The sequence below is a fragment of the Entelurus aequoreus genome, linkage group LG28 (genome assembly GCF_033978785.1).
Source record: "Entelurus aequoreus isolate RoL-2023_Sb linkage group LG28, RoL_Eaeq_v1.1, whole genome shotgun sequence".
Classification (NCBI taxonomy): Eukaryota; Metazoa; Chordata; class Actinopteri; order Syngnathiformes; family Syngnathidae; genus Entelurus; species Entelurus aequoreus.
Window position 1 is genome coordinate 2,791,230 of NC_084758.1, and position 15,000 is coordinate 2,806,229.

Here is a 15,000-nt window from a genome sequence, read left to right on the forward strand (position 1 = left end):
AAAGCGGTCCCGCAGAGTGTTACCTTGCGTGTGATATCATGTGTGATATAAGTACTCCTGCGGCGTGTTTACTTGTGTGTGATATCATGTGCGATATAAGCAGCCCTGCAGCGTTTTTACTTGTGGGTGATATCATGTGCGATACAAGCAGTCCTGCAGCGTGTTTACTTGTGTGTGATATCATGTGCGATACAAGCAGTCCTGCAGAATGTTCACTTGTGTGTGATATCATGTGCGATAAAAGCGGTCCCACAGAGTGTTGCCTTGCGTGCGATATCATGTGTGATATAAGTAGCCCTGCGGCGTTTTTACTTGTGGGTGATACCATGTGCGATACAAGCAGTCCTGCAGCGTGTTTACTTGTGTGTGATATCATGTGCGATACAAGCGGTACTGCAGAGTGTTTACTTGTGTGTGATACCATGTGCGATAAAAGCGGTACTGCAGCGTGTTTACTTGCGTGTGATATCACGTGTGATATAAGTAGCCCTACGGCGTGTTTACTTGTGTGTGATATCATGTGCGATATAAGCAGCCCCGCAGCGTTTTTACTTGTGGGCGATATCATGTGCGATACTAGCAGTCCTGCAGCGTGTTTACTTGTGTGTGACATCATGTGCGATACAAGCAGTCCTGCACAATGTTTACTTGTGTGTGATATCATGTGCGATGAAAGCGGTCCCGCAGAGTGTTACCTTGCGTGTGATATCATGTGGGATATAAGTACTCCTGCGGCGTGTTTACTTGTGTGTGATACCATTTGCGATACAAGCGGCCCAGCAGCGCGTTTACTTGTGTGTGATATCATGTGCGATGAAAGCGGTCCCGCAGAGTGTTACCTTGCGTGTGATATCATGTGGGATATAAGTACTCCTGCGGCGTGTTTACTTGTGTGTGATACCATTTGCGATACAAGTGGCCCAGCAGCATGTTTACTTGTGTGTGATATCATGTGCGATGAAAGCGGTCCCGCAGAGTGTTACCTTGCGTGTGATATCATGTGGGATATAAGTACTCCTGCGGCGTGTTTACTTGTGTGTGATACCATTTGCGATACAAGCGGCCCAGCAGTGTGTTTACTTGTGTGTGATATCATGTGCGATACAAGCAGCCCTGCAGTGTGTTTACTTGTGCGCAACATCATGTGCAAACACACAAAGGTTGGTCTCTTCTTCTATTTCATTGAAAAGGTAAACATGCTAGGCCTATGAGATAGCAGCTACACAACAGCTAAGCACGGCATAGGTAATAATAAGTGAACAAAATAAAGCACCACATATAAGTATCAAACAATTATAGTTACATATTACTTACACATACTAAGTCTCCAAGGCAGCAGCGTATCGGAAAGTATCCAGTAACAAACGTGTCCGCATCATTCAACTTAGAGCGTCATGAGCTTTAACTTCACAATTTTTTGTGACCACTAACTACTTCAACTTAAAGACAGCATAAGTCTGATATCGTGACGGCATAATATGGTATTGGACAATACTCGAGGGTGCAATATCGGTACCGTATAGGACAGGGGTCGGCAACCTTTACCACTCAAAGAGCCATTTTGGAAAGTTTCACAAATTAAAGTAAACAATGGGAGCCACAACATTTTTTTGATAATTTAAAATGAACAACACCGCATACAAAGCTTAAATTGCTTTGCGCTATATTAACCAGGGGTCTCGGACACACGCACCGGCACGCATCTCTATATGGAAATTTAATGTTAGTGCGGCCCGCCACTTTTAATTGAGTGGCGCTTGATAGCGTCTTTCTTGCCAACCCCCTCAAATTTCCGGGAGACTACCAAATTTCAGGACGTGCTGGCACTGCTTATAGCGCCCTCTACAGCCTGCCCAAACAGCGTACCTGCTTGGCCACATGTTGAATGCAGCTTTTGCTTGCTCACGTAAGTGCCAGCAAGGCGTACTTGTTCAACAGCCACACAGCTCACACTGACGGTAGCCGTACAAAAACAACTTTAACACTGTTACGTTACAAATATGCGCCACACTTTCAACCCACACCAAAAAAGAATGACAAACACATTTCTGGAGAACATCTGCACTGTAACACAACACAACAAATACCCAGAATCCCATGCAGCCCTAACTCTTCCGCTTAACCGACGACACAACAAATACCCAGAATCCCATGCAGCCCTAACTCTTCCGCTTAACCGACGCACGGAGAGGGGGGGGGGGTTGATGTGTGGGGGGGTTTGGTGGTAGCGGGGGTGCATAATGTAGACCGGAAGAGTTAGGGCTGCATGGGATTCTGGGTATTTGTTGTGTTGTGTTTATGTTGTGTTACGGTGCGGATGTTCTCAAGAAATGTGTTTGTCATTCTTTTTTGGTGTGGGTTCACAGTGTGGCGCATATTTGTAACGTAACAGTGTTAAAGTTGTTTTATACGGCTACCGCCAGTGTAAGCTGTGTGGCTGTTGAGCAAGTATGCCTTGCTGTCGCCTACGTGTGCAAGTAAAAGCAACATATAACATGTGGCCGGGCTGTCATGCTGTTTGTAAATGCTATAGAGGACAATTAATGCAGTGCCATTAGGGCACGCCCTTGATTAAGTAATTAGAGTGAAAATAGGATAATATTTGCCCTGGGAGATTTCTAGGAGAGGCAGTCTCCTGGGAAAACCGGGAGGGTCGGCAAGTACGCAGCTGAGCCGCATCAGAGTGGTCAAAGAGCCGCATGGGTTGCCGACCCCTGGTATAGGAGGTGACAAATCGGGACAGCGCTAAGGTGAACTATGGTTATTGAACGCAACCTGTTCTGCACGTCCATAGGGGTGTTGACACGTCACTCAATCATTTAGCAGTGAATGCTAACGCTAATGCTGATCACCTTAGTCTTGGTCATGTCCAGCAGGCCCACAGAGTAGCGGTCACAGTTGAGGAAGGCTCTGACGGTGTACAAGGCCTTGTGGAACTGCCTCTCGATGTCGGTCAGCTCCTCAAACACCTTGCTGGCCGACCACAGCAGCACCTGGACACAAACACCGGCGCTCTTTTCAGGACACGTACTGTAGCTGTTGTTTTTTTACACCACAATAGAGCTAAACTATTCAAAGAAGGGGTGTCCAAACTTTTTCCACTTTTTCATTTTCAAAAGCATTATGTATTGGAAATTTTCTAATCAAGTAGTCAAACAAAATTGTCTTTCTTCAATTTACTTGGTGGCCAAACTTTTTACACTGAGGGCCGCACACTGATAAATCAAAGCACGCGGGGGCCAGTTTGATATTTTTCATTTTTAAAAGCATTATGTATCGGAAATGTTCCAATCAAGTAGTCAAACAAAATTGTCTTTCTTAGAATTACTTGGTGGCCAAACTATTTCCACGGAGAGCCGCACACTGAAAAATCAAAGCACGCGGGGGCCAGTTTGATGTTTTTCATTTTCAAAAGTATTGGAAATTTTCTAATCAAGTAGTCAAACAAAATCGCCTTTCTTAGATTTACTTGGTGGCCTAACTTTTTCCACTGAGGGCCTCACACTGAAAAATCAAAGCACGCAGGGGCCAGTTTGATATTTTTCATTTTCAAAAGTATTGGAAATTTTCTAATCAAGTAGTCAAACAAAATTGTCTTTCTTGGATTTACTTGGTGGCCAAACGTTTTCCACTGAGGGCCACACACTGAAAAATCAAAGCGCGCGGGGGCCAGTTTGATGTTTTTCATTTCCAAAAGCATTATGTATTGGAAATTTTCTAATCAAGTAGTCAAACAAAATTGCCTTTCTTATATTTACTTGGTCGCCAAACGTTTCCCACTGAGGGCCGCACACTGAAAAATCAAACCACGCAGGGGCGAGTGTGGAGGGGGGCGTGGCCTGCGGGCCTGCCGCGGAACGGGGTGTTTCAGGACCGGCCTCGAAGACAGCGACAGGTGCGTAGATGGGCCAGGTGGGCCTTGTTATCTAATCACCTGTCGCCTTTATTAGCAGCAGCCGTGATGAGACGAGTAGTTGGAGTTGGAGGTGCTGCTGAGAGACGCAGAAAAGACACTGTGCTGAATAGCAAAAGACTTTGCACTATTGGATGAAAATAAAACAGTGTTATACCCAGAATTCCGGGAAGTGTGTGGTGGTCTGAAGAACCCACTAGAGGGCAACCTCTACAGCGAGTTTGATGTTTTTCATTTTCAAAAGCATTATGTATTGGACATTTTCTAATCAAATAGTCAAACAAAATTGCCTTTCTTAGATTTACTTGGTGGCCAAACTATTTCCACTGAGGGCCGCACACTGAAAAATCAAAGCACGCGGGGGCCAGTTTAATATTTTTCATTTTCAAAAGCATTATGTATTGGAAATTTTCTTATTAAGTAGTCAAACAAAATTGTCTTTCTTAGATTCAGGTGAAAGGCTGGAGCATTTGCAAAGGCCCACGTCACATACAGGTATGGAATGAATGTGCAACAGGAAGAGAGATGCGTTATTCTTCATACACTGAATATCAGGTGGGAGGGAGGGAGTAGGCTCAGTTTGGAGGGGGGAGAGAGCATATGACGCAACTCAGTGGATACAATAGTGCAGTGTTTACTGGAACGAAGAAGCCGATACTTTCAAATGAGAAGGGAGAAGTGAGTCTTGCAGACAAGGTCATTCTCCGGTCAGAATGTGCATCTAACAGAAATACTGCAGTTTGTAATAGCATACATACATTTTCCATCATATTTACTATATATTTTTTTTTCAACTTTTCGGGTCCTGATTATAGAATTTTTTTTTTAAAGTCTTTTTTTCCCATCAATGCTTAAACCTGCTGCTTTATCTACACTTTTTTTTCAGATAACACTCTGCTCTGCAGGTGCCACCATAATGACCAATATTAGAATACAGCAGCACAGTAGGCCTAAGTATTCATTGAAAATAATATAATATACAATATTTTTCGGACTATTCAGTTCATCATGTTTTCGTAAAAAAAAGACAATCCACTGGTTTGTCTTTAGTTGTAAAATGCTGTTTGACCTTTTCCACGGATAACCGTCTGTCAGCGAGAACCGGAAGCAACGTGTATGTACGCTATGTATGGCTACCCAGAAGCACTTGCACACATCCCCGTGCTGAGTGACAGACATGACTGCTCGTGTCTTCTTGACTGAGGCCTACAGTAGCCGGACTGTAACCACTTCTGCTTATAAACCTTTGATATTTAATGAAGTAATTAATTGGCACACCACTAGATGGAGCCTGCGTACTTTTATTTTTGTATGTTTGTGAGAGTTTTAAAAAAAAGTCTCACTAAAATTCTCTCGGATCCAAAAAGGGTCCCACTCATAAAAGTGTTAAAAATAAGTCACACATTATGTTTGTATTTTGTTTTATTATTTTATTTAATTTAAATTTGTTTATTTTTTTATAAAAAAAAATTGTATGCGCTTTTTACTCATAGAAAACGTAGTTTTTTTTATGGCAAACACACAAAATAAGCAATATTTACCCCCCCCCCCCCAAAAATTTCTACGTAAAATATTTGATGTGAAATAATTGGATCCTTCAATATATCAATAATTCAGAACAACATTGATTTTGATTCATTATTATTTTTTGATCAATGACAGTTTAAAGAAAAAAAACAGCCTGAAGGGCAGCTTTGTGTTATTAGAGTCAACATTGCAACTTTTTCCCGTTACATTTGCTCTTTTATTACACTTTTTGATGTTTTGTTTGTAATATAGCTCCGTCTTCTAAGAACAACTGAACAGTCTGTTTAAAAGAAGAAGAATTATGAAAAATACTTTCAACCTTATTGAAAATAAGATATTCTTCATCTCAGTAGGCTAATAATGACTGACTTAATGATATATTACAAAACTGTTGTATTACTCATTCACGGATGTCATTTTACTGTAAAAAAGTCAGTAAATAAATGTATATATTTGTAAAAGCTCTGAAGTGTGAAAGGGGTAGGACTAAATAAACGTTGCTTCTTCCTACTCCTTTTAGGACATGATGACATGAAATTGTGTGATGTATTATACTGTAAGTGTGTCCACGTTCAAAATAAACTAAAGAAAGAAAGAAATCTGTTCACTGCCCGGAAAATAGGACGAATTAGCTGATGAATGAGAACATCCACAAGCCTCACAAAGTGTGAGGGGAAGAACTTGAAGGTGTTGATGGAAAAAGACTCACCTGTCCCTTCCTGGTCTCACAGTTGTGCAGGTAGCTCAGGTGGAACACTCTCAGGACCAGGTTTGCAAAGTTCAGATACTTGTTCAAGGTCTGAAGGGACATTCATGAGGAAGTATTACTGTCATTTGTCACAAAAATGAGTCAAATTTAGTTTGACAATTTATTTTCATTTATTTATTCTTCATATCTTGAGAGGGTTGATGATCGCTTTTATCGATTAATTAACGTTTTTTATTGTAGACTATTCAAAAATCAATGTTTTCACTCTTCCGTAGCCCATCATGGCTAATGCGAACGCAAACAAGAGCAAGACGTTTGTTCCAAAGAAAAGAAAAGTGTGGTGAGTGGTTTGGTTTTGTGGCAACAGGCGTGGAACAAATGGCTGCACGCTGCAAAGTTTGTTTAAAAAAAGGCAGCAGCGCAACAAACTTATTCCGGCATCTAAAACTGAAGCAAACAACAACATATTCTGTTTTTATTTACCATTTACACAACGTGCCAACTTCAATGGTTTTGGCTTTTGTACAAACCCTGTTTCCATATGAGTTGGGAAATGGTGTTAGATGTAAATATAAACGGAATACAATGATTTGCAAACCATGTTCAAGCCATATTCAGTTGAATATGCTACAAAGACAACATATTTCATGTTCAAACTCATAAACATTTCTTTTTTTGTGTGCAAATAATCCTTAACTTTATAATTTGATGGCAGCAACACGTGACAAAGAAGTTGTGAAAGGTGGCAATAAATACTGATAAAGTTGAGGAATGCTCATCAAACACTTATTTGGAACATCCCACAGGTGAGCAGGCTAATTGGGAACAGGTGGGTGCCATGATTGGGTATAAAAGTAGATTCCATGAAATGCTGGATGGGGCGAGGGTCACCACTTTGTCAACAAACGCCTGAGTAAATTGTTGAACAGTTTAAGAACAACCTTTCTCAAGCAGCTATTGCAAGGAATTTAGGGATTTCACCATCTACGCTCTGTAATATCATCAAAGAATGTGGAGAAATCACTGCACGTAAGCAGCTAAGCCCGTGACCTTCCATCCCTCAGGCTGTACTGCATCAACAAGCAACATCAGTGTGTAAAGGATATCACCACATGGGCTCAGGAACACTTCAGAAACCCACTGTCAGTAACTACAGTTGGTCGCTACATCTGTAAGTGCAAGTTAAAACTCTCCTATGCAAGGTGAAAACCGTTTATCAACAACACCCGGAAACGCCGTCGGCTTGGCTGGGCCTGAGCTCATCTAAGATGGACTGATACAAAGTGGAAAAGTGTTCTGTGGTCTGACGAGTCCACATTTCAAATTGTTTTTGGAAACTGTGGACGTCAAAGAGGAAAAGAACCATCCGGATTGTTCTAGGCGCAAAGTGTAAAAGGCAGCATGTGTGATGGTATGGGGGTGTATTAGTGGCCAAGACATGGGTAACTTACACACCATTATTGCTGAAAGGTACATACAGCTTTTGGAGCAACATATGTTATGATAAATGATAAATGGGTTATACTTGTATAGCGCTTTTCTACCTTCAAGGTACTCAAAGCGCTTTGACACTATTTCCACATTCACACACACATTCACACACTGATGGAGGGAGCTGCCATGCAAGGCGCTAACCAGCAGCCATCAGGAGCAAGGGTGAAGTGTCTTGCCCAAGGACACAACGGACGTGACTAGGATGGTAGAAGGTGGGGATTGAACCCCAGTAACCAGCAAAACCTCCGATTGCTGGCACGGCCACTCTACCAACTTCGCCACGCCGTCCCATGTTGCCATCCAAGCAACGTTACCATGGACGCCCCTGCTTATTTCAGCAAGACAATGCCAAGCCACGTGTTACATCAACGTGGCTTCATAGTAAAAGAGTGCGGGTACTAGACTGGCCTGCCTGTAGTCCAGACATTGAAAATGTGTGGCACCTAAAATATGAGAAGGGAGAACAACTTAAGCTGTACATCAAGCAAGAATGGGAAATAATTTAAATGTGTCTCCTCAGTTCCCAAACCTTTACTGAGTATTGTTAAAGGCCTACTGAAATGATTTTTTTTTATTTAAACGGGAATAGCAGATCCATTCTATGTGTCATACTTGATCATTTCGCGATATTGCCATATTTTTGCTGAAAGGATTTAGTAGAGAAAATCGACGATAAAGTTCGCAACTTTTGCTCGCTGATTAAAAAAAGCCTTGCCTGTAGCGGAAGTAGCGTGACGTCACAGGAGCTAGTATTCCTCACAATTCCCCGTTGTTTACAATGGAGCGAGAGAGATTCGGACCGACAAAGTGATGATTACCCCATTAATTTGAGCGAGGATGAAAGATTCGTAGATGAGGAACGTTACAGTGAAGGACTTGAGAGGCAGTGCAGGACGTATCTTTTTTCGCTCTGACCGTCACTTAGGTACAAGCTGGCTCATTGGATTCCACACTCTCCTTTTTCTATTGTAGATCACAGATTTGTATTTTAAACCACCTGGGATACTATATCCTCTTGAAAATGAGAGTCCAGAACGCCAAATGGACATTCAGTGCCTTTTATCTCCACGACAATACATCGGCGAAATGCTTTAGCTACGAGCTAACGTGATAGCATCTTGCTTTAACTGCATATAGAAATAAAAGAAATAAACCCCTGACGGGAAGTATAGATAGAAAATCAACAATACTATTAAACCGTGGACATGTAAATACACGGTTAATGCTTTCCAGGCTGGCGAAGGTTAACAATGCTGTGCTAACGACGCCATTGAAGCTAACTTAGCAACCGGACTGCACAGAGCTATGCTAAAAACATTAGCTCTCCACCTACGCCAGCCAGCCCTCATTTGCTCATCAACACCCGTGCTCACCTGCGTTCCAGCGATCGGCAGAAGGACGAAGGACTTCACCCGATGCGTTTGGCGGCCCGGAGACGTAGGAAGTCAAGGTGAAGTCGGCGGCTAGCGCTCCAACAAAGTCCTCCTGGTTGTGTTGCTGTAGTCCGCTGCTAATACACTGATCCCACCTACAACTGTCTTCTTTGCAGCCTTCATTGTTCATTAAAAAATTGCAAAAGATGTCCAGAATACTGTGGAATTATGAAATGAAAACAGAGCTTTTTGTATAGGATTCTACGGGTACCATAACTTCCGTTACTCGGACTTCGTCACGCGCATACGTCATCATACCGCGATGTTTCAGCCGGATATTTCCCGGGAATTTTAAAATGTCACTTTATAAGTTAACCCGGCCGTATTGGCATGTGTTGCAATGTTAAGATGTCATCATTGATATATAAACTATCAGACTGCGTGGTCGCTAGTAGTGGCTTTCAGTAGGCCTTTAAAAGGAAAGGCCATGTAACACAGTGGTGAACATGCCCTTTCCCAACTACTTTGGCACGTGTTGCAGCCATGAAATTCTAAGTTAATTATTTAAAAAATAAAGTTTATGAGTTTGAACATGAAATATGTTGTCTTTGTAGCATATTCAACTGAATATGGCTTGAAAAGGATTTGCAAATCATTGTATTCCGTTTATATTTACATCTAACACCATTTCCCAACTCATATGGAAACGGGGTTTGTACTTATTTTCCCTTGTAGTTGATCAGGTGTGTTTATAACTTGGTGAAGACAGTAAGCGTGTTTGGACGGTGGTCTACCTCTTCGTCCTTGGCGGTGAAGTGCGGCGCCTCCATCTTGTTGGTGGCCATCATGACTGCCACCATGTCTTTGCCGTTCATGATGGGCACGGCCAGGACGTTCTTGGTGGTGTACTCCGTCAGCTCGTCCACAAAGTTGCTGAAGTGAGGATCCTGAAGGGGCGGGGACAAAACGATGAGGTGGACCAATCAGACTCTGAACTTCACTTAAGTGATTACACGCCGTTCATCAAATCAGCAGATTGACCAATATGGTTTTTGCAGGGCCGATACTAATACCGATTATTAGTAGTCATAGAGGCCGATAACAGATATTTTTAGCCAATATTAATTAGCATTAAAATGCATTCAAACATGAATATTATATGTCAATAAACAGCTAATACATGGAAAATATTTTTCTTCTTAAATTTACTGGGTGCGGCTTAATTTAAAAAAAAAAAAGAAATAGGCACATTTTTATTCTTAAATTTATTTTTTTAAATTACAAAATGGGCTCAAGCAAAAAGAGAACTTTTCTCAAGAAGGATGACTTCTGTTTTGTTTGATCAGCCGTTTTACTGCTGTGTTACGGCAATTAAAGTATGTAAATAAACATTCACAAAATATTTCTGTGTAAATAACTGATTTCACAACGTTTATATATATGCCATTTATAATCTGGTGCGCCTAATACATTGAAAATGTTTTTCTATTAAAATGTACTGAGTGCGGCTTACAGTATATACTTTCATGCGCTTTATTTTTTTTAAAATAGGCTAATTTTTAATCTTAAATTTTTTTTTTTTAATTTAAAAATCGTCTCCAGCTAAAAAGAGAACTTTTCTCAAGAAAGGTAAACGGGCTGGTGCTCGAGCAGTGCTAATTACTTTTAATTTAACAAATTATGTATTTTTTAAATACTAAATACCGGCATCTTATGTGTTTATATTGTATCTGCTAAAGTGAAGTTTTCTTGTGGTTTAAAAAAAAAAGAAAAAGGCTGGTACTAATTTTCTTCAAAATGCCAATTTCGGCTTGGCCGGTCTCTCGTCCAAAAACCTGCGACTTCTCTGGAGACAATGTCCTTTGTTAGACGAGAGCGTCCGTCAGCTTTTGAAGACGTAATCTTTGTCACTCCACGGCCCCAAAAAGGAAGTAGTTTAATATGTTTACTCAGTTAACATGGCCACCGGTGTGACCTGCGGCTGTAATCTGGGATCGCTCTAATTCAGGACAGATTACCCGCTTGAGCCAGAGGTGTTTGAGTGTCGATGATGCGGTTATTCTGAGCGTCACGGTTAGGACAAGGAGGAGTCTGGAAGGGCCTCATCAGAAGATAATCTCCACCTGACTGACTCACCAGTAATAGAACGTCTCAGCGTCCCCCAGGAAGTCCGTCCACGGTGCTTTAACGCTGCAGCCAGGAGACTTTAGAACTGCTCCAGTTTTTGTCCCCCCACACGTTAGGAGAATGTGAACAATCAATTTGTCGTTTGCTTGGATTTGCTTGGCCTGCTGCCTTCAAACTAAGACGACACTGAGCCAACACTTCCAAATGTCAAAGGTATTAGTGATAAGAAGATTGTGTCATGTGGTGTCGCCCCCTGGTGGCCATGAAAATACATCGTGGAAGGCTGAGAGGATGAGAATGGAGGACAAAGATATTGGGTCATTTCCATTCCCCTAGTGCAAACTTGAAAGTGGAGATGTCCCGATCAGGGTTTTATGCTGACCCACCAGTTGTGGGTCAGCAAAAAACCCTGATCGGCGCCTGAGGAAGAACCTCAGATGTGCCGTAGCTGGCTGTGGAAGGCGAAGGCGCTCGGCGAAGGAGGTGCTGACGTTGTGAGGGTAACTGGACGCTTTGAAGGAGGGACATCTGAGCCACCAACGCTCAGAGGATTTGATCTGGTCCCCACAGAGCCAGCAGAGATGGGATTCTGACGTACCTGTGAGGTGCAGTCAGCGGCAGACAGGATGATGGCCGCTACAGAATCCTAAGAGATCAGTTAGGTCCGCCTTTGTTAGGGCACTCTTCGGCGATCTTGAGTTTGCAGAGATTGGTATCGAGGGTGTTTGCGAGGAAAGACGTATTTTCGCCTTCTTTGTTGAAGGACCTGGGATGGTCTCGGCAGGTCGGGGACAAAGGGACCCCAATTTGGCCTCTTCATCTGCCATCTCGTTGCCACGAAGACTACAGTGCCCAGGGACCCGGACGATCTGCAACCTTCTTGTTGAGACGAGTTGAGCCACAATGACAAGGTCATGTTGGAACGGTTTGCAGACAGTTTCGACAACTGATTTGCAATCACAGGCGATAGTTGCGGACGTCCAGTTGTCTCAACTCATCAGCCAACCTAAAGCAGCTTTGAGTGCCGCTTTCTCTACGGAGGATGAACTACTACGAGTTCCCGTCAAGGTGTGCCAACTGTGGAGGACATCATGTCCCTGGAGTATCCTCCATCAGTGGTACCACCGACTCTAGACCCATTGGTGTAGATCTGCCGGGCGCTTTCGCCTACCTAGTGGATGGTTAACCTGGCCCTTTCCAGTTGACCGTCTGCGGCATCGACTTGTCTTCTTCTTCTTCTTTCGTGTATCGTCTCCATATGTCCATCTTCGTGTCGTGTAGCCACTCCCTCGTCTCAGGTCCCACTTGGAAGAGGCCCTCCTCTGAAGGTGGTCTATGCCGGGGACAGGTGGTGATGATGTGGTCGGCAGTCTGCTCAGGCTCCCCGCACTCACACGCTGCACTGTCTGTTAGGCCCCACTTCTTCATGGACGCTTTGAAGCAACCAACCCCTGTGCGAAGGCGGTTCAGGAGGGTCCATTGCCGGCGAGGTAGATCTTCTCCCTCCACGCCACCTCCAGGATCCTGGATGTAATAGTGTAGGCGTGTCTGTCCTGCTGACTCCCACTCCTGCTTCCATTCCGCTGCCAGCCAGGCTTTGGTTGTCAGATCCTCCGGGATGGAAATAAGCATCTCTTGTGCGGCCTGATTGTATGGGTGGCGGGACTTGAGTCTGCTTGGAGGTGTTGCCATGGTGGTGGTTTCATGGAGGAGGTGCCAGCTGTGTTCCTGGGCTTTCCTTGCCAGGGCGAGGGTAGCGGCCTCTCGCCGTAGGCCGGCTGGCGCTATCCCTGCTAGGACTGGCAGGTAGAACACGGGGGTGGGATTCAGGCAGCCACTTATGATCCGGAGGGCATTGTTGATGGCCGTATCGACCTTCTTGGCATGTGGGCTTCTACACCAGGTTGGGGCACAGTACTCAGCTGCAGAGAATACGAGGGCTTGTGTGGAGATACGTAGTACCTTGGCCGAGACCCCCCAGGTTGTACCAGCTAGGCGCCGGATGAGTGAGACCCTTGCTGTTACTTTAGCCCTCACTTCATCCAAATGTTGTTTGTAGGACAGTGTCCTGTCCAAGCATACGCCCAGGTACTTTGGGGCCTGCTGGAATTCCAGGGGTTTGTTGTCGACTAAGATCTCCAGCTCCCTTCTTGCTTCCCTGTTGCAGAGGTGGAATGCTGCTGATATAGTCTTTCCCTTACTGAGCTGCAGTCGCCAGCTTCGAAGGTAGGCAGCCAGGACGTCCATGTCCTGATTGAGACCCTCTTCAACCGCCTTCCATGTGGGCCGGTGTAGCATGATGGCTAGGTCATCCGCGTATCCATACCTTCTAGATGTCGTCACCGGTAGGTCAAAGATGTAGATGTTGAAGAGCATCGGTGAGAGGACAGACCCTTGTGGGACCCCGTTTCTCAGCCTCCTGAGCCTGCTGCGCTGGCCATCACTGGTCTGGAGAATGTGGGCCTCAGAAGGATGGGTGCTGGGGCGGGCGTTCCCAAGGAAGACTCATCTCACCGACTCACTGCAGGGGCAGCAGGTTGAGGTTTTTGATGGTCGAGAGAGTTGAGCTGCGCCAGTCTTTCTTTGCCAACCGCCAGGTAGAGTCGCGGTCGGTCTGTGTGGGTCGGAGTCAGCTGGGTGGAGCAAGTCATCTGTCTTCAGAACTGCCATGCTTTCATAGCGGGCCTCCAGCAGCGTTAGACGGGTCTCTTTCAGGATGCATTTTTAGGGGTGGACCGGAGATGACCAGTGATGGCTCTGGCAGCTTTGAACTGGGCGCTTTCAAGCTTTTGGAGATTGGTAGTTGAAAGCCAGGGGGCCCAAGTTGTGGCGGTGTCAGCAAAAGTTGCTTTGTTGGTCACGCCAAAGAAATTTGCCACCGTTAACCGCAGCCTGCCTTCAAAGCTGGTGTACTTGGATTCACCGGGCAGAACTCAAACCGTAAATCCCACCCCTCACTCTGCGCACCTTGTTGGGAGTCCGTCCTAGTCTCCTCCTCTACGGAAGTGCACAAAATGGCGCAGGAGAGCTGTACACGCATCGGTTGTTGACAGTCTGAAGTTGCATGGAAAGATTCTCTAGTTCGTATTTTGTTTCAGACTATCGGTAACTCACGTCACCACGCAAGAGGATACACACGAAAAATGGAACATTAGATGAGCTGTGTAGAAGGAAAACAGCGACTTGCGCAACCAAAGTTAGTCCAAGACTGGCACGTAATGCCCTCCATTTTGAATACGTCAGACCAATATTTATTCCAGTTTTGGCTCTTCTTAATTTTCTTTCTTTTCTTCCTCTTTTGGGGTGTTTATCAGTACATGATGTAACAGCAAGCGCAGGTATTGCCATCTTCCCAGGCGGGTGTTGGGCAGCCATGCTTTACTGACAATTTCGCTTCACGAAATACTGCGTCAGCCAATGAGGAGGCTTCTCGTAGGCTCCGCTCACCCCTCCTTTTCTTTAAATCCTGTGATTGGATCTGGAGGGGTTGACCGTTTAATTTGTCTTCTGGGGTTTTATTTACTAAAATACTTCATTATAAGACACAGACATTACCAGATGTAAGTTTTTTCAAGAAATGATTACTGTTACGATATAGTGTATGATATGAAAGATGCAACAGGAGAGCAAACAGCATCCTCAAGGACTCATCCCACCCAGGTCAGCACTGGCTTGAACTCCTGCCCTCAGGGAGGCGCTGTAAGACCATCAAAGCAAGGACAAATAGACTGAAAAACAGTTTCTATCCTAGAGCTGTTAATGCCCTAAACTTTGCACTTACCTGAACACTCACCACTTTATTACTTGCTTACCTCTGATAAAGATCTACTGTGCAATATGTTTTTTTAATATTTTAT

At 44.1% G+C, this 15,000-nt stretch overlaps 1 protein-coding gene across 1 annotated transcript in view; it reads right to left on the reverse strand.

The window, feature by feature from the left end:
* LOC133644883 (rod cGMP-specific 3',5'-cyclic phosphodiesterase subunit alpha-like) overlaps positions 1-15,000 on the reverse strand; it is a 100,990-nt gene that overhangs the window by 10,843 nt on the left and 75,147 nt on the right. Inside the window, exons 6-8 of the mRNA XM_062039635.1 lie at positions 9,811-9,963; positions 6,150-6,239; positions 2,853-2,993 (exon numbers count right to left, since the gene is read on the reverse strand). Of these exons, the coding sequence (XP_061895619.1) occupies positions 2,853-2,993; positions 6,150-6,239; positions 9,811-9,963 (384 nt within the window). The remainder of the gene's footprint in view (positions 1-2,852; positions 2,994-6,149; positions 6,240-9,810; positions 9,964-15,000) is intronic.